Below are 21,942 nucleotides of genomic sequence, written 5' to 3'. Positions count from 1 at the left end.
GCACAATCTAAAATAATTAACATCAATATATTTTTTATGGGGAGAGAAACTTATTTACGGAGTTCCGTGAAATTTTTTTACAAAAGTGAATCGTGCTCGTCCAAAAATGTTGGGAAGAAAAAACTAAGTACGACTGTACGAGCATTACCAAAAAAGAACAAGATCCGCATTTATAAGTTTTTTTTATAAGACAATGTGGTTTGCCTTTGTTTGTATTGATAAATTTTAACAATCAAACGACTTATAAAGACTTGTAATTTTAATTTTTTTTCTTCAATTATTTTGAATGAGGACAATCGTATCTTGAATGGAGTTATGTTTTTATTCATGTGATGATACAGATATACGTGCATCGTTGTGTATGATGTTCAAAGAATAGTTGAAGTATCTGATTTGATGTTGTGATAGTGTTTGGGAGGGGTTCACTCCCCTCCAGTCTTCCACTGTACAGCATGGTCCAGTATGTGGCTGGGATGCATTCACCATTATGCCAAACTAAGTCTCCATGTTATTTCTGTTCTCAAATGGACAAACAGCTTGATAATTGTGTTAAGGGAAACAGAACGGAAAACATAAACGGTCATTTCTCTTACGGTAAAAATATATGGTTAAAAATTTTAAGTGCTTCAATTTTCAATTCATTTGAATCTGTGAAAAGATTTTATTTTTCTGATCATTTTATCCTAAATGGTCATAATGAATTTTTGGCTCTAAGGCTTTCAATGAGCACCCTAAGAGAGACCTAGAACAAAATAAGGAGCATATACTCTCGTATGAGAGCCTTAGAGCCAAAAATTCATTATAACTATTTAGGATAAAATGATAAAAAAAAAAAAAGATCTTTATACTGGTTCAAGCAGATTAAATATTAGAGCACTTAATATTAGAGCACTTAATTTTTTAATCATACTTTTTAATATATAAACAGTGTAATAAAAAATTAAGTTCTCTAATCATTAATCCGTTTGAACTAGTACAAAAATCTTATTTTTTGACCATTTTATCCTAAACGGTCATACTGAATTTTTATCTCTATGCTCTCATATGAGAGTACATGTTTCTTATTTTGTTCTAAGACTCTCTTGCGGTGATCATCGAAAGTTTTTGTGTTAATAAGAGTGTTAATCAAGGTTCAATTTGGTCATCTGCCCTTTTTAAATTTTGGCCAAGATAGGAAAAAAATGTCTTTTTCAAAAATATTGAATCACAGTATAAAAAGTCTCGGTAATTATTCATTGTTCAATTATAAGAGAAATTGTAAGTTTTCATAATCCTATATGAAGGGTAAGGTGATGTTTCATCTCTTAATCTTTGGAGAAAAACATACAGTTTTTTTATTTTGTACTAAAATTGAAAATCTAGATTTTTATGCATTTGAAATTTAAAAGAAATATTTAAAATGTACAGTTTTTACTTAATTTTAGAAAATAAAAATAAGTGTAAATGTGTTGGTTGTAATTAGGGGTTGAATTTGTGAGGAAAATAATGTAGCAGAATAATACCCTGGAGCACTACCAGCCCTACCATGGGAACAAGTCCTTAGAGCATCTCCAATTCAATACTTTATTTGAGAGTATCAAACTACTCTATTTTATTCATAAAGTGATTTAAGAGAAAATTATTATTTCTATTTACTCCAACCACAAATCCTTTATTTTTCCCTCTAAAATCATTTTACGAAAAAAAACATTTTTTTATACTCTCATAAGGATATGGTTGGTATAAAAATTTAGTAAAAAAAACTTACAAAGACAAAAATGTATTTTAAAAAGGTGAATAGTGCTATGGAGATGATCTCTTACCCTCTAAATATAGAGGATCAAAATTTAATCCTGGAGGATGATTGAGATGATGGGTTAAAATGCTTTATATACTCTCAAACAGTGATACAGAGTATGGGTAAGAGATGCTCTCAGTGCTCTCTTCGAATCTCCGGTTATCGTTTCTGTTGATTTAAACGGGCTGATTAAATGGAAATCTCCGGGGAGGAGCAGCAACAGCACATCAGGGTCCAGTCCCTAGCCCAAAATTGTAAAGTACAGGTGCCCCAACGGTATGTACAACTTCCGGAACATCGACCCAACAACGCCGCCGCCGTCAACAGTATCCCGATAATCGATCTGAGCGGCTCCAGGACCAAGGTGCGCGAGGAGGTGGGACAAGCCTGCAGAGAATGGGGTGCGTTTCACGTGAGCAACCACGGCTTTCCGATCCAATTGCTGGACGACATGAGGAGGGTAGGCCTGAATTTCTTTGAGGACTGTCCCATGACCGATAAGCTCACATACTCGTGCGACTCTAATACTTCTTTTGCTGCCCAAGGCTACGGCAGCCGCATGTTGGTCTCAGACGACTCCGTCTTAGATTGGAGGGACTACTTCGACCATCACACCTTGCCTCTTTCTCGTCGCGACCCATCTCGCTGGCCCCACTTTCATCCTAATTACAGGTACCCCTCCCACCGCTCTCTTCTCTTCTCTTGTTGATGTCTCTCTCTTCTGGAGTTCTGGTTCTGGACATAATTGATAATTCCACTGTTTATTTTTCCGGTAAATGTACACTTTCATTGAAAACCACAAACAGGATACATCAATGTCCTGCCAGGACTCAAACAGCAAAACCGCCTTACCAACTCCCTCAACAGGAGACACCAAAGCAAAAACTATAAAACTATACAACCAAGCATCTATCCTCAAGAGAAAAGAAAAAAGAATTTACTACTAGAACGGAAGACCTCAAATGTGGAAAGGGAAATTGATAAGAACTGGATGAATTATTTTTATTTCATTGAGTTTCAATGGAAGAATACAACCATACATATAGGAAACGGATACAACCAAATCGGAAGGAAAATAATTAGGAGAATAAGTCTCCTACAATAAAGGTAATAATTGATCCTAATAGATGGTTGCCTTTGTATAGAGTTCCTGCCATAATGGGATTGATGTTGTTCCAGTGGGTGATATCCGTTAATACTCCCCCTCAGGATGGAGCATGGAGGGACGTAATGCCCAGCTTGGACGTCAAAATACAGAAATGATCAACACCCAAGGCCTTAGCGAAAACATCGGCTAATTGGTCAGCTGAGGCAATGTGTTGAAGGCGAAGAAGACCTTGTTGAACCTGTTCACGAATGAGATGGCAGTCGATTTCAATGTGTTTGGAGTGCTCATGGAAGACCAGATTCCGGGCGATATGTAAGGCTGCTTGATTGTCACAATGTAGAGTAATTGGGGAGGATAGTGGAACCGCTAAATCGTGAAGCAAAGTGCGAAGCCATAATAATTCGCAAGTGGTTGAGGCCATGGCCCGATATTCGACTTCAGCGGAAGAGCGGGACATGACACTTTGCTTTTTTGTGCGCCATGAAACGGGATTGGTACCAAGAGTAATGAAATAACCGGTGGTGGAGCGACGAGTCATTGGACAACTAGCCAAATCCGAGTCAGTGTAGCCAGTAAGAGTGAGGGCCGAACTGGAACAGAAGAGTAGGCCTGTGACACCCCGCTTTTCGGTGGCCGGCGGTACTGCAGGAAGTAGGCTCCGTCCGGACGAGATAGGGCAAGTCATGGTTTATAAGAAAAGATCCCTCCTATTTGTACAAGGCCTTTTAAAGCCGTGAGAGGGGGCCAAAGCGCATAGGAACTTCACAGTTAAGCGTGCTCATCCTGGGGTAGTCCAAGGATGGGTGACCTACTGGACAGTCTATGGACTTTGGGCGTTCAAAGCAGACAATATTGTACAAAGATGGAGCGGGTCGTTACAAATGGTATCAGAGCCCCGCCCTGGGCAAAGTGGTGAGTAGGATGCGCTCTGCTACCACGGACCCCAGGGGGGGTTGCTAGGCTTGTGCAATGAGGACGTTGCATCCCTAAGGGGGGTAGATTGTGACACCCCGCTTTCCGGTGGCCGGCGGTACTGCAGGAAGTAGGCTCCGTCCGGACGGGAGGGGGTAAGTCATGGTTTATAAGAAGAGATCCCTCCTACTTGTACAAGGCCTTTTAAAGCCGTGAGAGCGGGCCAAAGCGCATAGGAATTTCACAGTTAAGCGTGCTCATCCTGGGGTAGTCCAGGGATGGGTGACCTACTGGGAAGTCTATGGACTTTGGGCGTTCAAAGCAGACAATATTGTACAAAGATGGAGCGGGTCGTTACAAGGCCATGAGAGACAGAGCTCTTGAGGTAGCGAAGTATGCGAATGGCAGCGTCAAAGTGAGGAACCCGAGGTGTATGCATGAACTGGTTGAGTAAATTGATAGCGAACATGATATGGGGGCGTGAAATAGTGAGATATATCAGGCGCCCAATGAGCCCGCGGTAGGAGCTTGGGTCTAAGATGGGATCACCGGAATCGGCCAAGAGCTTAAGATGTTCCATAGGAGAAGAGGCTGGATGGCAGCCAGATTGCCCCGCGTCGACGAGGATGTCAAGAACATATTTACGCTGATTAATGAAAATACATTTGGCGGAGCGAGCCACTTCGATGCCCAAAAAATATTTGAGCTTCTCAAGATCCTTTAACTGAAATTTACTTGACAAGAATTCTTGTAAGCGGCGAATGGACGGTAAGTCATTGCCAGTAACAAGCAAATCATCAACATAAACGAGAACAACGAGAATAATAGAGCCAGTTTGCCGAGTAAATAGAGAGTGATCAGCTTGGGATTGTGTAAAACCATCCGATAGGAGTACTGTGGACAGTTTAGAGTACCAATTGTGAGATGCCTGTTTGAGTCCATAGAGGGACTTTTGTAAGTGACAGACAAGGGTCTCCCCCTGTCGACCATATCCCGGAGGAAGAGACATGTGAACATCCTCGTTAAGGTCTCCATGTAAGAAGGCATTGTTAACATCTAATTGGTGTAGATACCAGTTATGAGTAGTGGCAATAGCCAGCACACAGCAGACGGTGACCAATTTTGCGACAGGAGCTAAGGTGTCATGATAGTCCAAGCCCTCAACTTAAGTATAGCCTTTGGCAACCAATCGGGCTTTGTAACGTTCTACGGATCCATCTGCTTTTAATTTAGTTTTAAAAACCCATTTACAGCCGATTGATTTTTTCCCACAGGGAAGAGGAGCAAGTACCCATGTTTTGGTTTGTTCAAGTGCATTGAGTTCATTAGAAATAGCAGCACGCCAGTGGGCATGCTTGATGGCGTGATTGTAAGTGACAGACACGGGTCTCCCCCTGTCAACCATATCCTGGAGGAAGAGACATGTAAACATCCTCGTCAAGGTCTCCATGCAAGAAGGCATTGTTAACGTCTAATTGGTGTAGATACCAGTTATGAGTAGCGGCAATAGCCAGCACACAACGGACGGTGACCAATTTTGCGACAGGAGCTAAGGTGTCATGATAGTCCAAGCCCTCAACTTGAGTATAGCCTTTGGCGACCAAGCAGGCTTTGTAACGTTCTACGGATCCATCTGCTTTTAATTTAGTTTTAAAAACCCATTATAGCCGATTGATTTTTTCCTAGGGGGAAGAGGAGCAAGTACCCATGTTTTGGTTTGTTCAAGTGCATTAAGTTCATTAGAAATAGCAGCACGCCAGTGGGCATGCTTGATGGCCTGATTATATGAAGAGGGATCATGAGAATAAGATAAAGCGGAGATAAATGCGAAGTGGGATGGTGAAAGATGGGAATAAGAAATGAAATTACTGAGTGGATAGACCGTACCTGAAGACTGAGTCGGAGCAGAGGTGGAGGCAGCAGTGGCTGAGGGGAGAGTGGGGCATATGTAGTCTTGAAGGTAGCTCGAGGGCCGATGAGTGCGGGTTGGCCGAGAAAGGATGGCGGGGGAACAGAAGTCCGGGGATATGGGATTAATGGTGGGTGGGGTCAGGTCAGTAGGGGATGGATTGGGAGGTGGGCTAAGATGAATGATATTAGAGGTAGTGGAGAGAGTGAGGTTGGGTTGGTCGAGAGAGCTAAGTGGTTCGATGGAATATAAGTCAGTAAGGCTAGGTGGTGGAGTTACAGGGGGCGGGATATAATGGGGGCTTTGGATGTGAAAGGGAAAAATAGTCTCAAAAAAAGTGACATCCTTAGAGAGAAAAAATGTGTTTGTGTCGAGATTGAAAAGACGGTAGCCACCGTGGCGTGGGGGGTATCCCAAAAAAACACAAGGAACACCGCGGGTTTGAAATTTGTCACGGCCGACATGGGATGTTTGTGCATAGCAAAGACATGTAAAAACACGTAAATATTTGTAATTGGGGGTTTTGCGAAAAAGTCGTTCATAAGGGGAGACGTTTTTTAAAGTTTGTGAGGGGGTGCAATTAATGAGATAAACTGCGGTTAGGATACACTCGCCCCAAAATTTGATGGGAAGGTGAGCATGAGAGCGTAAGCATCGTGCAACGTTTAAGATGTGGCGATGTTTACGTTCGGCCACGCCATTTTGTTGGGGGTATCAACGCAAGTTAATTCTTGTAAAATGCCATTATCATGAAATAACTTGAGAATTGGGATAAAAATTCAAGGGCATTATCCGACCGAAAACATTTGACGTTGGCATTGAATTGTGTTTTGACCATGTTGAGGAAAAATTGGATTTTGGAAAGAGCATCCGATTTGTAACGCAATAAGTACACCCAAGTAGTGCATGTGCAATCATCAACTATGGTAAGAAAATAACGTGCCCCACAAGTAGAAACAGTATGACAAGCACCTCAAGTGTCTACAAATATATGATCAAAAGGAATAGTACTTTTATTGAGAACTAAATTAAAAGGGAGGCGAGTATGTTTGCCACGTAAACAGGCATCACAAGGTGAAATAGTAGCATGACAGTAATTAAAAGATCGAGGTAAACTAGTGGTTGCTGGGTGACCTAAGCGTTGGTGCCATAGGCTGGAATCATCGGACGGAGCGGCGAGGGCGGTGGAGGATGAGGTGCGGAGGTAGTACAAGCCATTGCGTGCCTCACCCGTTCCAATCACAGTCTTCGATTTGAGGTCCTGAAAAAGACAGAAATTAGGAAAGAAAAACACACTGCACTTGAGATCACGGGATAATTGTTGGACAGATAGCAAATTGAAATGAAAACTGGGGACATGTGATACACCAACTAATGTGATGGAAGGGGTGACAGTGATATTGCCAATATGCGAGATAGTATGAGTAGAACCAGAAGCAGATTTAACGGGTAAATTTTTTTTTGTAGCTGTATATGAGTTAAAAAGAGTTAGATGAGGCGTCATGTGGGTTGTTGCCCCACTATTGATAATCCAATCATGGGAAATTAAATTGGTGTTACCGGTATAAAAAGCAGATGGATTGGCGTAAAAGTCATGTGCTTGGGACGTCTAGGCAGGACTCGAGTGAGGATTGGATTCCATGACGGCTGCATAATTGGACTGACCAGATGACTGGTTGGGAAGATGGTTGAAAAACCAATTAGGATACCCAATGAGTTTAAAACAACCCGACTTATAATGACCCCGTACGGTTGCAATGACTACATAGTGCGTTCGGATCGTAGCCAGGTCGAGTTCATGGGTCGGGAGGCTGGACATTTTGTGGTTGGCGTGGCTGGTTGCCACGAGCAGGAGGCGGCTGTCTGGTTTGCTGGACCCTTGGCTGATTTGACGAAAAAAAACGCTGACCTTGCGAGTTATGCTGCTGCCCATCCTTGAGTTTTGATTTGTTTTGTGAGGTTGAAAACTTTGCCGAGTCCTCCTGCATGTGTGGAGTAGTGACGATGAGCGGAGAATTTTTGGTTTGTTCTTCCGAGATTAATAAGCCGTAAACCTTCCCAAGGTCGGGAATTGGGTCCATGGCAAGAATCTGAGTACGAAGAATGTGGTATGGTTCGTTGATGCCCATTAAGGGCTGATATACACGTTCATTCGATATTCTCGTATGCCATGCCTTAGCGGTGCCACATGTACAAGCCGGAGGCGGATCTATACCATCAAGTTGATCCCAAAGCATCTTGAATGTGTTGTAATAGTTGGTGATATCGAGATTACCTTGCTGAAGGTTGGAGGTTTCCTTTGGGATTTTGAAGATGGTAGCATGGTTGCCCTGAGTGAACCTTGACTCAAGATCACACCATAGTTCATAAGGTGTGCGGCAACTGGCTAGACTCGGTGTGATCGTGTTGCTGATGCTATTAAGCATCCAGGAGAGGACCATCGTTGACACGCGTTTCCAAAGAGGCTGAATATCCGGGTCTGATGGACATGGCACTAAGTTGTCAATGAAGCCTAGTTTATTTTTCGCGCAAAGGGCCATGGTGATTGCACGACTCCAAGACCCATAGTTGGTGTGGGTCAAGGCAATATCAACAAGAGGGTCACGGGGGTGATCAGCCGAGTGTAGAAAGTAGGGAGAAGATAGGTCAGAAATTAGTTTCTGGACCTTTTCCTCAGCATCAACCATGTCGGTGAATATGGCCTGAAGGTTGAAGCTCCTATCTTCTTCCAGTCTGTGAAGAACGTTTTTTTATGAGGAAGAAAAAAAGAAAGACGTGAACCATGCTCTGATACCATGATAAGAACTGAATGAATTATTTTTATTTCCTTGAGTTTCAATGGAAGAATACAACCATACATATAGGAAATGGATACAACCAAATTGGAAGGAAAATAATTAGGAGAATAAGTCTCCTACAATAAAGGTAATAATTGATCCTAATAGATGGTTGCCTTTGTATAGAGTTCCTGCCATAATGGGATTGATGTTGTTCCAATGGGTGATATCCATTAATAGAACTCCCCAAGCCCTGCACAAAACCCTGTTCTCCTGCGTAGATTTGATATTATGCCAAGCCATCATGGTGTCTCTGATGTTATTGCAAATCTTCGATCCCAATACCTCAGCCTCCATTATCTTATTCTGGAAAATCCTCATGTTCCTCACTCTTTTTTTTTTTTTTTGATAAGTAAGAGATAATATTAATAAAAAGGCATTAAGGGAATGTTGTCCCGTGTATAAAAAGGCCACAAGACAAAAAGGCTCTATACACTTAAATTGGAATGGAAGTGCTCAAACCAATCTAGAAATTGATCAAGAGAAGGTTAACAATCTCCTTTGTCCCAACTATACAAACTATGCAACAATAAACTTTTACTTTAAACAACAGGTTTTCAACCCCTTCGAAGCATCTAGAATTTCTTTCACGCCAAATAATCCATATCACACAAAGTGGAATCATGGCTCAAACTCTCTTCCTCCGCTTCCCCACTCTAGGGGCTTTCAACGCAATCAAGAGTTCCAGAACATTCCTCAACGTTACCCACTGTAAGCCAAACCAAGAGAACACCAAAGTCCAAAGCTCCCAAGCCACCGGACAATGAATAAGGAGGTGATGGACCGTCTCTGTATCCCTTTTGCACATACAACACCAATTTACAATGATTCTCCGCCTTCGAATCAAATTGTCAATAGTAAGAATCTTCCCTTGAGCCGCACACCAAGCCAAAAACTCACTTTTAACGGTGCCGAAGTTTTTCAAATTGCTTGCCAAGGAAAGGTAGGAAAACCCCTCCCACACAGCGATTGATAGTAGGATTTGACGTTAAAAATTCCAGAGGGAGAAAGATTCCGACGCATCACATCTTCCCCTTCTCCTAATGCTCGAATACCGTACGCCCTAGATAACAAGGTCACCAAAGCTTCCTTTTCCCCTTCCTGTACATCTCGTCGCAAGCGGATGTCCCATACAATAACCCCATTAAGAAATTGGAGGTAATAATGGACAATTGCATCTCTATTGCAGGCCAACTGATATAAATTCGAGAAGGCATCTCGCAAACACACATCCCCACACCACACCACACATGCTCCCAAAACTTCACTTTTCTTCCATCACCTACCATGAACCGAGTATTATTTACAAAAGTATCCCACCCTTTCATAATTCATTTCCAAAGAGCTACCCCATAAGGCCCTTTCACAGCACAGGAAGACCAATCTCTCCACCTAAATCCATACTTAGTAACTACGACCTTCCTCCACCGTCTCTCTCTTTCACACGCAAAGCGCAAAAGCCATTTGCCCAGTAGGGCTTGGTTGAACAACTTCAATTTCCTCACACCCAGTTCTCCTCCTTTAATGGGCGCACAAACCTTATCCCACTCTACTAAATGGTATTTGAACTCTTCTCCCACACCTTTCCAAAGAAAATCCCTTTGAATTTTCTCTAACCTTTTTGCAACAACAACCGGGATGACAAACAAAGACATAAAGTCAGTTGGCAAGCTAGAAAGCGTACTCTCGATTAAAGTCACTTTGCCACCTTAAGACCGGACACAGCCTCAAAGCACAAAAGAACACACCAAAGATAACTCACTTGCGTTGGCTCTGCGTTGCAAAACAATAGAGTATCATCGGCATAAAGAATGTAAGAAACCATCAACCCCGGACCAACCCCCCCCCACTGACACTCTAAAACCTTGTAAGAAACCACCTTGAACTGCTTTTTGAAGCAACCGACTAAGCAGCTCCATAACTAAGATAAAAAGAAGTGGGGAGATAGGATCACCCTGACGTAAACCTCTTGAGCTATGAAAAAACCCAACCGGGGTCCCGTTCACCAGAACTGACATTCGTACAGATGAAATACAAAATTTAATCCATTTCCTCCAAACCTCTCCAAAACCCATTCTTTGCATAACATAAATCAAGAAATCCCAATTTAAATGATCATATGCCTTCTCAATATCCAGTTTACATATAATACCCAGGGTACCATTCTTCTTTCTCGAGTCAAGACACTCATTTGCAACCAAAACTGCATCAAGGATTGGCCTCCCTTCAACAAACGCATTTTGAGACTCCAATACGACCTTCCCCACCATCTTTTTCAAGCGAGAAGCCAAAACTTTACTCAACAACTTGTAAGCTCCCCCAAGTAAACTGATAGGTCTAAAGTCCCGAATGTCCTCCGCCCCTCCTTTTTTTGGAATCAAGGCCACAAAAGAGGCGTTCAAGCTCCTTTCGAACTCCCCGAACCCCCAAAAGTGTTGAAACATACCCATCACTTCCCCTCTAACCACATCCCAACAATGTTGGAAAAAAGTCAAAGACATGCCATCTGGACCGGGCGCTTTGTCTCCTTCAAAGATTCTAAAGCCTTAAGCACCTCCGTTTCATCAAAAGGCCTTTCCAACCAAGATGCCTCCTCCACTGAAATAGAGTCAAACTCCAAGTCATCCACTCGAGTTCGACTCCTCCCTCCCTCCTTAAAAAGACCAGCATAGAAATTGGTGATCCCCGTTCTAATCTCCTCTTCCTTATCAAGCATACTATCACCTATTTTAATCTTTCTAATGAAGTTCCTTCTCCGGTTACTGTTAGCTACCCTATGAAAGAACCAAGTGTTCCTGTTCCCCTCTTTCAACCACAAATTTCTTGACTTTTGTCTCCAACTAATTTCTTCATACTTCACAATTTTACCATACTCTTCTTTAGCATTATCTCTCAGCACCGTCTCCTCCTCTCTTAGATCACAAACTTGTTCCTCTAAGTCCCAGAGACGGATAGAATCAACAACATTTGCTTTTTGGGTCTCCAATCTCCCAAAGACATCAACATTCCACTTACGTAAATCTTCTTTCAACATTTTCAACTTTTTGGCCAAGACAAAGCTCGGCTTCCCCACCACCGGATAATTGATCCACCACTCACGGACCAGCTCCGTGAAACCTTCAGTCTGCAGCCACATGTTCTCAAATCTAAATGGAGTGCCCTTGACGGATCCCAACACCATCTAACAAAATAGGCATATGATCAGAGATAGGTCTCGGTAAAGAACACTGAACCACATCCGGAAACAACTCCTTCCACGAAGCGGGGAACAAGAACCGATCAATGCAAGACATACACCTATCCTCCTGAGCTCCAAACCACGTGAACCTACTCCCGCTCAAAGGTGGATCTATCAGCTCTAAATCATCAATGAAGTCTGAAAAATCTCTCATATGTCGGGTAGTAGAATGACCCCCCAAATCTCTCATGCGAAAACTGAACAACGTTAAAATCGCCTCCCACACACCAAGGAGCATCCCATCTGAATGCAATCGCCGAAAGCTCATCCCCCAAATCCATCCTAAGGCCATTGTAAACTGGTCCATAAACACCTGTGAGTACCCACCTTATACCCTCGAAAACATTTCGAAACAAACAAGACACCGAGAAAATACCATGCTCATCGTCAACCTTCTCCACCACCCGACTATCCCACATCACCAAAATCCCCCCAGTTGCCCCAACCGCATCCAAATGAGTGCAGTCCACCCAATTGCTACCCCAAATTTCCTTAATGTCAGCTCTAGATACCTCCTTAAGTTTGGTTTCTTGAAGGCATACGACATCCGCTTTCCATTCCTGTAGCAAAGATTTCACTACCATCCTCTTCTCCCTCGCATTCAAACCTCTCACATTTCAACTAATAATTTTAATCTTCATATAAAGTTAAAAGATTGACTCCTTCCACCTCTCCACGGCTCCTCTCCCCCACCTTTTTACACCCCTCATAGTTGACTGAACATTTTAAACTCTTTAACTCCCTCACCCCTCTGTAAGATTTATTTCGACTTTTCTTTTCTTCCAACTTCACACCTTTCCTCCATTTTTCTTCAATCTCAGTGAATAATTGCATTGTTCTATCTTCAAACCTGTCATAAGAAACACCCAAGAACTTGTTAAAACCATTTATCCTCTTCAACACCTATTTAGAAACTTCTGCCTGAGACATCCCATATGTAATTTTTTCACCATCATTTGTCCCCACCGGCTCCCTAACTTCCAAAGGGCTAAATAAACTGTTACTCACAGCCAATCTATCGTCTACAATCTCTTGCACCCACCCCAAATGATCGAACAACCCATCTTCAACACTACCTCCCCCACCCGAACCCACCCCCACATCTGACCCCAGAAAAGGCACCAACTCCAATCCCCAAGAGCTCACTCGCCCCTCTCCAACCTCAGAATCACAGCCCTTAAACCCTCTATCCAAACTCTCACTACCTATCGAAAAAACGCTCCCATCTCCACAACGCTCTCTCCCCAAAACAGACTCCCTTACCACTTACCACCTCAACCGTCTCTGCCTTTCTACCCATCTCCAACTCCCCCTATGCTGCAACAGATACCAACTCCGAGCACCCCTTTTTCAAAACACCAGAAAACCTCTCCTCCACAAATGAGAAAGAAGAATATAGAGAGGGAGAAGAGTGTACAGAAATCATACATACCTCGCTGCTATCGGGAATCGTCTGAGAGCTCTTCCCATCATCAACGATTCTGACATTAGCGATTGGAAGACTCTGGACAGAGCCAACATCGATCAACCCAGCAACACCTTGTCCAGAGGAAACCTCCTGCCTTTTACTTGTTTCTCCTCCTGGATCTGATCTCTCGACCCATTTCCTGTTATTAATCCCTACTAACTTGGACTTAAAAGGCCTTTTAAAAAGGAAGGCCCACTTATCACCCGATCTGCTCTTGAAATTAGACTGTTGGGTTTTAAAAGGCTTGCCCTTCACTCCATTAAAACGGCCCACTCTCTCAAGATGACGGCCCGTAATCCTCTCACTCCGAGCAGGCCCAAAAACTCTCTTTTTTACCCACGAAACGCCCCGGCCCAAAACCCACTCCATTCCGAAATTCAAAATTTGAAAAACGTCTGGGCCCGTACACACCCACACCTACTCCCATACCACCACGTGCAGCACTCCTGTTGCTAACCCCTTGCGACATCATCTTCCTCCTCTCCGCCGTCCCACCGTCTACTGTAATCACATCGGAAAACCCATCACCACCAAAATCCTCCCCCCAAAAATGTTTAAAAACCACTCTCGGGCCCTTTTCTACCCATAATGGCAGATCAAACAACCATCCCCCCAAAGCTATCTTCACCGACGACGGAATCTTATCCGGTGAGGCTCGTACGGCTATTCTAGCCCAACGGAAATGAGAACACTGTCTCGTCTCATCATCCACATACAAAATACCCCCACAAAAATTCCCAATCTCTCTGAACACATCGGAATCCCAAAGATGCAAAGGGAGCCCTAAAACTCTGACCCGAACCTCCGAACAAACCTCCCCTTGTTTAACACAACCACCATTTGGTGACCACCAATCCAGCTCCACCTTTCTCTCTCCAAAACTCCAGCTATCCTTCAATACCCTTTGGGCTTCCTCCACAGATGGCAGTGTAAACAGAAAATAAGCCCCTCCCAGATCTGAAACTTGGACCCAGCCGACACCTTCCATGTTCTTTGCGCCCACCGTTGAACTTCCATGGCCGCCGGCAACGTCACAGACCCATTCTCCATCGTACCCACCAAGCATCTCCCCAGAAATCTCTCCGTGCTTTGGGTTGAATCCACATTAACATCAACATCGCAACCCCTCCTCCCCCTCTCTTTGACAGTCACAGTACTTTCCGGCCAACCACCGATATTAGCGACTTTCAAGAAAGACCTTCCATCAACTGACCCCCCTGGTCTCTTCCAGCCACAAAACAACCAGAATTTTCTAGAAATGTCCACCCAACCACCCGCACCACATAACTCCAGTACAAAAACAAACCAGACCCTTCCTTGATCTCTCACCTCCAACCTTAAAGTGAAACCCCCAACAAAAACTAGGCGTTTCACCAGTAATCTCCTTGCAAAACCCCCATAGCTGCGAGTAAAATCCTTGTCAAACCCTGAAGAAGCATCCTCCAGGATAAGGCGCAGCCATAGAAGTTCTATCTCCGACACGCTCACCTCCCGCCGAACTCCTGCGCCACGTTCCACCAGACCAAATCGAAAACAGTCCCCTTTGCCATTGTCCACCAGTTTCAACGTTTTGGACCCAACCTGAATTAAAGATTTCTGTCGCCTATCCTTCTTCATGCCTTCTTAATCACCACCACAACTAAAAAAATCACAAGAAGTCTACGATAAAATTTGGTAGCCAATCCAGGCTGAAAGCCTCAGACATCTAATCAAGCACAAAAGCTTCCTCTCGCACCAGATTCCATAAACAGTAGCTGCCAGGGATAATTTGAGAATAGATTTCTTAATAGACTTCCCTTTTGAATGCAGCAAGAACCATTTTTTTTCATCCTCCCAAGTAAGAGGGCCCCTGTGAATAAAGTTCCTTCACAATATCTCCTTCCAGACAACTCTAGAATATGAACAATCGAAAAATAAATGATTATGAGATTCATGAGTCCCATTTCTACACAAAACACAAGTGGTGTTGTCCACCACACTCCATTTCAGCAATCTATCCTTTGACGCAAGTTTACTTTGCATGGCCATCCATAAAATGAATGCCCATCTAGGAACATTTTTGGGAAACCAAACAATGCTACACCAGTCCAGGATACCATTCGACACTGGAATTGCTTCCCAAGCAGATTTCATTGAGTAATTACCAATACGAGAAGGAAACCACACAACACTGTCCTCAATAGAAATATTAGGAAGAAAAGTTTGAGGTGTGTTAGTAACCATTTCTTGAATATACCTGTTCCGTTGGCTTGCCCAAACCCAGTTCCCATCTTTAATAATTGTGGAATCTTTGGCTTGTAAAGATCTTCCAATATTAGAGCATACATTCTCCCCATACCTCTTATACATGGGCCCCAACGGGTGCCAATTGTCAAGCCGAAGGAAAGTGGAAGCCCCATTCCCGACTTCATGTCGAATTAAGGTTTGACAAATCTCCCTGAACTGAAAAATCTTTATAATAGTAGACATTGTTATTGTCTAAATGTCTACTCTTTCTCATGATATTGATGGAAATTTTGCTATAGTACCGTCTGCATATTGATTCTTTATATGGAATGGATTTACCCTATAAACATGCTTAAAACAGACAAGTCATTGCGGAGTACAGCGATCATATGAAGGCCCTTGCTCAGACACTCTTGAGCTTGATCTCTGAAAGTCTAGGTCTGCCATCTTCACGGATTGAAGAGGCAGTCGGGGAATTCTACCAGAACATCACCGTCAGCTATTACCCACCTTGCCTGCAACCAGAGCTCACCCTAGGTCTGCAAGCTCACTCGGATATGGGTGCCATTACCCTTCTAATCCAACACGATGTCATGGGTCTCCAGGTTCTCAAGGACGGTGAATGGATAAATGTACATCCTTTATCCGACGCCATTGTTGTCATTTTGGCTGATCAAACTGAGGTATTGCTTCTTGTCATTTCAGCAGTTTTAATCTGGATTCTGGATTTTTTTTTTCCCCCTCTACACATTTGTGAAATGACTATGGAATACGCAGCTTCTGACTATATTGGTTATTTACATCATTTAGGACAACAGTAATATTGATATCCCCAATGAGATGTTTCAGTTTTAGGCTCTTGCTCGATGATGCTGAATTTCATTCACTGTCCATTTGCTGCTCTTGTGAGTACTAACCTGTTTTGTGAGTATTTAGATGGGATTAAGGAATATGGTATCCTTATACATTAGTCGGATTGCACCTATGGATCCCTGCATGGTGATGGAGGAAGAATTAAACAAGGCTGAAAATTTTCTAGATGACTGGGGATGCATTAGGGGTATAGAGTGTTATGAGTTCTTACCACATCTCTTTCAACAAAAGAATCTTCTGCCAATAGATAAACTAGGTGAAGTACAGCATAGGTAGTTTGCAATCCAACTACAGTATTAGCTCCCCCAAGAACTTTTGAGGCCTCCTATCAAAGTTACAGATGAGGCCTTTTGTCACACCCTACTCTAGCAGGATCTAGGCCTGCACAAAGAGGCATGACATACCACAAACTATTCACCTTTGTAATCATAAATATTGAACAAGGACAATTTTATTTCAGAATGGAAAACAAGCTAAGGTTAGTATAAAGTCAGACCAACAATATTTAACAAGCTGAGGAATCACAACCCTTACAACTACACAAGTTTAGGGTACTCTCCCTAGTTCAACCACACCAAACTCACAAACCAATATTTATACATTATGCATTACCTAAAAAAAGTTATGAAAGCAACCTCCTTCCAAACGTCTGATTGGCAATGTATTGAACCTTCCTTTTTCTCAAATCAAGATCTGCAACCAAAAGGTTGCTGGAGAGTGTACATAAGCAACATAATAAAAAGAAGTCTTATAAGTAAATTTTTGGTGGATCAAAACTTTAAAAGTAACCTGCTCTTCCAAAACTTACCTCAAGATAACAAAACTATCATACTTTCTGAAAAAATCAATACCACAAGATTTTAAGAAATCCTCTCCAACCTGCACCCCATTAATTTCCAAAACAATTCTAGCAAACGACATTTGCATTTTCCATCAAAGTAATATCTCGTTCACTTACCAAGTGTACTAATGAGCCGTCTACCTCACAAGCAGGAGTTAAGGCAATACCATTACCTCACTCACATGCTCACATATAGTGGCGGTGACAAATGGTCATTCTTTATCACCAATGGTAGGTGCTAGCAAGTTAAATTTGTAATCAACCGGTACAGTAAGCAACAACCAAGCTTACCTGCAAACAACAATTGAGTTGCCAAATGCCAATCAACCAAAGGCAAGCAACAACTAGGTTTGCTTAAAGATGTAAGTGACAACCAAGCTTGCAAACTAGCACATCGGCACAAAAGGCATAAGATTGACTTTGTATTCACAAACTCCCTCCGTCCCAAAATGTTTGTCCGGTCCGCAAAATGGAGTGTTAAAAATAATACAATTTTTGCAAGAAAAATTCAAAAGTTTTTCAACAACTTGCTTGATATCAATGAGTATTTTTAATTTGTGAAAAAAGTTTAAATTTTTTCTTGAAAAAATTGTATTTTTAAGTTATCGTTTTGCGGACCAAACAAACAAGTTAGGACGGAGGGAGCAGTATAATTTGATCCATCTAAAGCAACAATTATCTCCAAGCTATTTCAAATAGTAAGTAGACCTTTCATAGTGTATGTATAACATAGCACTTGAGCAACACCAATAGATACAAAAGAAACATACCAATCATTATAAAGTTGTATACTCTCACCTTACAAAAAACCCGACTCCGCTATCGACTCTACTCCCTTTTTTCGGAGACATAACAGCAGCGTTCTAAAAATTGGAATTAACCGGCAATTAATCGCTGGTGGGGCCTATCCGACTAATTGCTTGCGCCGATTAATCGCCGATTACTAATTGCTATGCACCAATTACTAGGCCTGACTAGCGCCTAGCGACTTTTAGAATATTGCATAACAGTGACAGTCTTTACGTTGTCCTCGCCTGGAATATGAGCTATGGAACATTCCATAAGGTTCACATCAAACTCATGTCCAAATGCAAATGATATGCATGAACATGATTAGAGTTCACACCTACTTCTAACCTATATCTCATGACATTTTTTCCCAACGCAACAAATGTATGGGAACCTAGTATACAATGTGTTTATGGTAGACTAAAAGGTAAGTCCAAGTGATTGAAAACTTCAATCTCAGAATAGGATTACCAACTCACTGATATGCACACACTGTTCCGAACATATGCAGGATTTACAACGAGTCAGAGGTAAGATAGTTGAACTGTTAAATAAATAGACTTCAATGCTTCGAGACGACAGGTCATAGATTAAAAACCGATTTTAGCATGTATCACATGATCACTCAGAAGTTTACTGACCTTTTCTGAAATCAGAAAGCAGAAACAGATTTTTTTGTCAACTTCTAACTGAAGTCTGTATTTGCTCAGGAATAATTAGGGTGCAAGGGTTATATATTTGAAAAACTTTAAGCGTCTAGTTTCTAACAGAAGAAATAATGCACGATCAAACCTTGGTTTTGTGCATTCCAAGTTCAACCAAATAATGCGCAATCAAACCTTGATTTGACTTTTCCTCATCTCTCTCTCTCTCTCTCTCTCTCTCTCTCTCTCTCTCTCTCTCTCTCTCTCTCTCTCTCTCTCTCTCTCTCTCTCTCTCTCGGAAAAATGTGAGCACATTGCTCTTCTAATGTTCTGCTAGCATGATGTGTAGGAAATAGGGCAAGATGTGGAAAATACATGTACATGAGGTGCAAAATAAACCTGGTGTCTAATTAAAGCATGAGGTGGCCAAAAGAAAAAGATTAGTGGGCGTGTCAGCCTCTCAACTTGCAACCACACATAAACTAACCTCATGGCTAAATTACAAATAATCACTCAATTATTAACGGATTGTACTGTTATCCCACAAAATCAAGTTTAACCAATCAAGGTCTTAACTGTGAACTTCTGTTCTTATTCTTATTTTTTATCCCAACTGCATAATTAGCAATCCGCATGATTTTATAATTGGCAATCCACCAACTATTGTAACACTAGGGCTACTAATGAGGCGAGCTGCTTGCAAGCAACTCGAAGCTTGGCTCGAAAAAAGATCGTTGGAATGCGACTCGGAAGCTAAACGAACGAGCTCGAGCCAAATTCTTTAGTTTGTTTTAAAAATGAGCTGAGCACAAGCCAACAATAGCTCAGCTCGATGGAGCTCACGAGCCATACCTGGGAATAGTCTATTCTAAGTATTTAATATGTACTGCTAGCAGTGATTACCGATTGTGAGCTATTAACTTAGTTGAACTCACTAATAAATAGCGGCACGTGTTAGTATAGCGTGCGCAACTGTCCAATGCAGAAGAATAAGGAAGTGAAAGGCTTTATGGCAAAAACATTAGCTGGTGAATCTCTTCCTATTTGATGTGGGACAAGTAAGGTTTCTAACAAAAGTATTTTGCATGAGCCACATTGGAAAAGTTCACACTCTTGTAAGGAGAGAATCATATTTAACTTGAGGACCCAGCCCTTCCTCCTCACCTGTGAACATCGCATTAAGTCGAGCTCCAATGAGCCGAGCCTGAGCTAAGGTAAAATCATACAAGCCAAGCTCGAGGTGACCCATTTGTCTAGTGAGCCGAGCTTGAACAGCCAAAAAGTTGACTTAGCTCAGCTTGTTTGCAGCCCTAGTGAACACATTTTTCAAATAAAATGCCAAATGACAAGGAGATAAAATATCATATTACATGCATGTGCATTTAGGATCAGGTCTTATACCTTGGACAAGAAGGAATGTTGCAGGGATTTTTTTGGCGACCGTGGGCTAAGTGCGAACTTGCCTACTAGTGATTTGGCTCTACCCTTAGGGTCTGTTCAGAAACGGAGATTTGAAATCGTGCATGTTTTTAATCCATAGATTTCGAAAGGTTAGGGATTTCAGTCTATGAATATCAAATCACTTGTTTGGATATATATGCATTTGTGAAAGGATGCCCAATGACTCCAATCTATGGATTTCGGTTTTCTCGTTTAGATACAGTGTTTTCTTGAAGGATTTCAAATCTTGAATATGGAAATGGATTATTCTAACATCCGCCCAAAGGGTGTAGGATAATAAATAACAAGTGCATTGATATCCGAGAAAGGTATATTGATATTTGGGAAAGTATATTAATATCCGTGATATATGCATTGATATCCGAACTTATTTGGAATTATGTGTATATTATCCTCTGCCCACTAGGCGGAGGTTAGCAAAACCGTTTTCTACTGATTTTGGTTTCTCAAAACAAGGAAATCAACCCATCTACCCAAATTTGAGTGCATTAAGACCGAGCTATATACGGCAATTGCAGATGAAAACCCAGGTATAGCACTGCATACATATGTGCTTGCTTCTAGTGTTAGCTTATTATTCTCTTAAGTCAGAAGTTAATGTTTTGCTACCTTGTCTTGGTTGAGATACCTAACTGAGCTGATTGATAACCACGCTCTTTCTTTAAATGTTTGTGGGGTTTGACTACTTAAAATGACTGAAAAAGTAATGATCCCTGGATAATATTTCTCAAAAGAATAGGGGCTCCTGGTGCAAGATAGCGGTTAAGGAATGGCATAGAGTCCTTATAAAATAGAGCTTTGAAAGGGTTGTTCATGGTTGATTTTTGCATCCAAATGATTTTACCAATGTGTTCCTGCAGATTATTACTAATGGCTTGTATAGAAGTGCTCAACATCGGGCTATAACTAACGCCAGCAAGGCACGACTCTCAGTTGCCACATTTCATGACCCAGCAAAGACAACAATAATATCCCCTGCTTCTGAGCTCATCACAGATTCTTCTCCGCCCCAATACCGGCAAGTTACTTATGGTGATTATGTCTCATTGTGGTATACAAAAGGCCCTGAAGGCAAACGGAACATTGATGGCCTCTTAATATGATGATTTGGCTGTATGCATATAACTCTTTGGTTGACATTGTGATGACATTTTTTGTCTTTGATAGTAGCATAATAAGTCAATGCCTTCTTCCTATGGTGATTTTCATTCTCAGATAATTGATAATGCTGGTTAGATCTTCGTTATTGCAAAGTTTGCTTTTACGGTAAGTGTAATCTTGTGAAGCGTTGATTTATCTGACTGCTGACGGTCAAATGTTAAATAGAGTACTTTACAAAGGTAATTACGGCATTTCAGTGTCTGTTATTCAATTTTTATGCAATGGTTTATTAGATGATCGTTTATTTTGTGGATCATTTCTACAATATCTCATCACAAACTTCTTTGGTTACTGGTTATATGACGTGCAAGGCAATAAAAATTATTAATTCTCGGTATTGTTCTAAATGGGATTTTAAATTATAAGATGTTGTGTCTCGAGTGCTGCTTTCCAATCAATTCCTGTTTGACGCCCCTTCTTGAACTGGAGTGTCTAGCTTTGCTACTGATTTGATTATCTGAGACTTTTATATCCTTGTCCATTAAGGGTTTTTTTTTTTAACCAGGTCCGTGAAGTTGCTTGGATATTCTTTTGTTTGCATCAATCGGTTCGAGTTGTGGCTATGGATTTTTTCTCTTACTCCTACATAATCTATGGAGATGTTTTCATTGATTTAGGGGGCTGTTTATTGTGTGGCCTCAACATTTGTAATCATGTGCGGTAATGGCTATCGTTTATGAAATAGGAATTAAGAGAAA

General features: G+C 41.8%; 1 protein-coding gene across 1 annotated transcript; it reads left to right on the top strand.

Annotated features, from left to right (window-relative positions):
* The first annotated feature begins 1,834 nt into the window (after nt 1-1,834).
* LOC131313328 (jasmonate-induced oxygenase 1) lies at nt 1,835-21,435 on the top strand. Its single transcript, XM_058341585.1, has 3 exons — nt 1,835-2,449; nt 15,837-16,158; nt 20,944-21,435. The coding sequence occupies exons 1-3, from the start codon at nt 1,971-1,973 to the stop codon at nt 21,184-21,186; spliced, it is 1,044 nt and encodes a 347-aa protein (XP_058197568.1). The 5' UTR covers nt 1,835-1,970; the 3' UTR covers nt 21,187-21,435.
* The last annotated feature ends 507 nt before the right edge of the window (nt 21,436-21,942 follow it).

Source organism: Rhododendron vialii, chromosome 13a, assembly GCF_030253575.1.
Source record: "Rhododendron vialii isolate Sample 1 chromosome 13a, ASM3025357v1".
NCBI lineage: Eukaryota > Viridiplantae > Streptophyta > Magnoliopsida > Ericales > Ericaceae > Rhododendron > Rhododendron vialii.
The sequence above is the reverse complement of the archived record's forward strand: the minus strand, read 5'-3'. Positions and strand labels throughout refer to the sequence as shown.

What these genes read in the sequence shown, in the direction of transcription:
- LOC131313328 (XM_058341585.1), top strand. Translation starts at nt 1,971, where the DNA reads ATGGAAATCTCCGGGGAGGAGCAGCAACAGCACATCAGGGTCCAGTCC. An exon ending in CACTTTCATCCTAATTACAG is followed by an intron (nt 2,450 to 15,836) that starts GTACCCCTCCCA and finishes TGCTTAAAACAG; the next exon opens with ACAAGTCATTGCGGAGTACA. An exon ending in TTTTGGCTGATCAAACTGAG is followed by an intron (nt 16,159 to 20,943) that starts GTATTGCTTCTT and finishes GTGTTCCTGCAG; the next exon opens with ATTATTACTAATGGCTTGTA.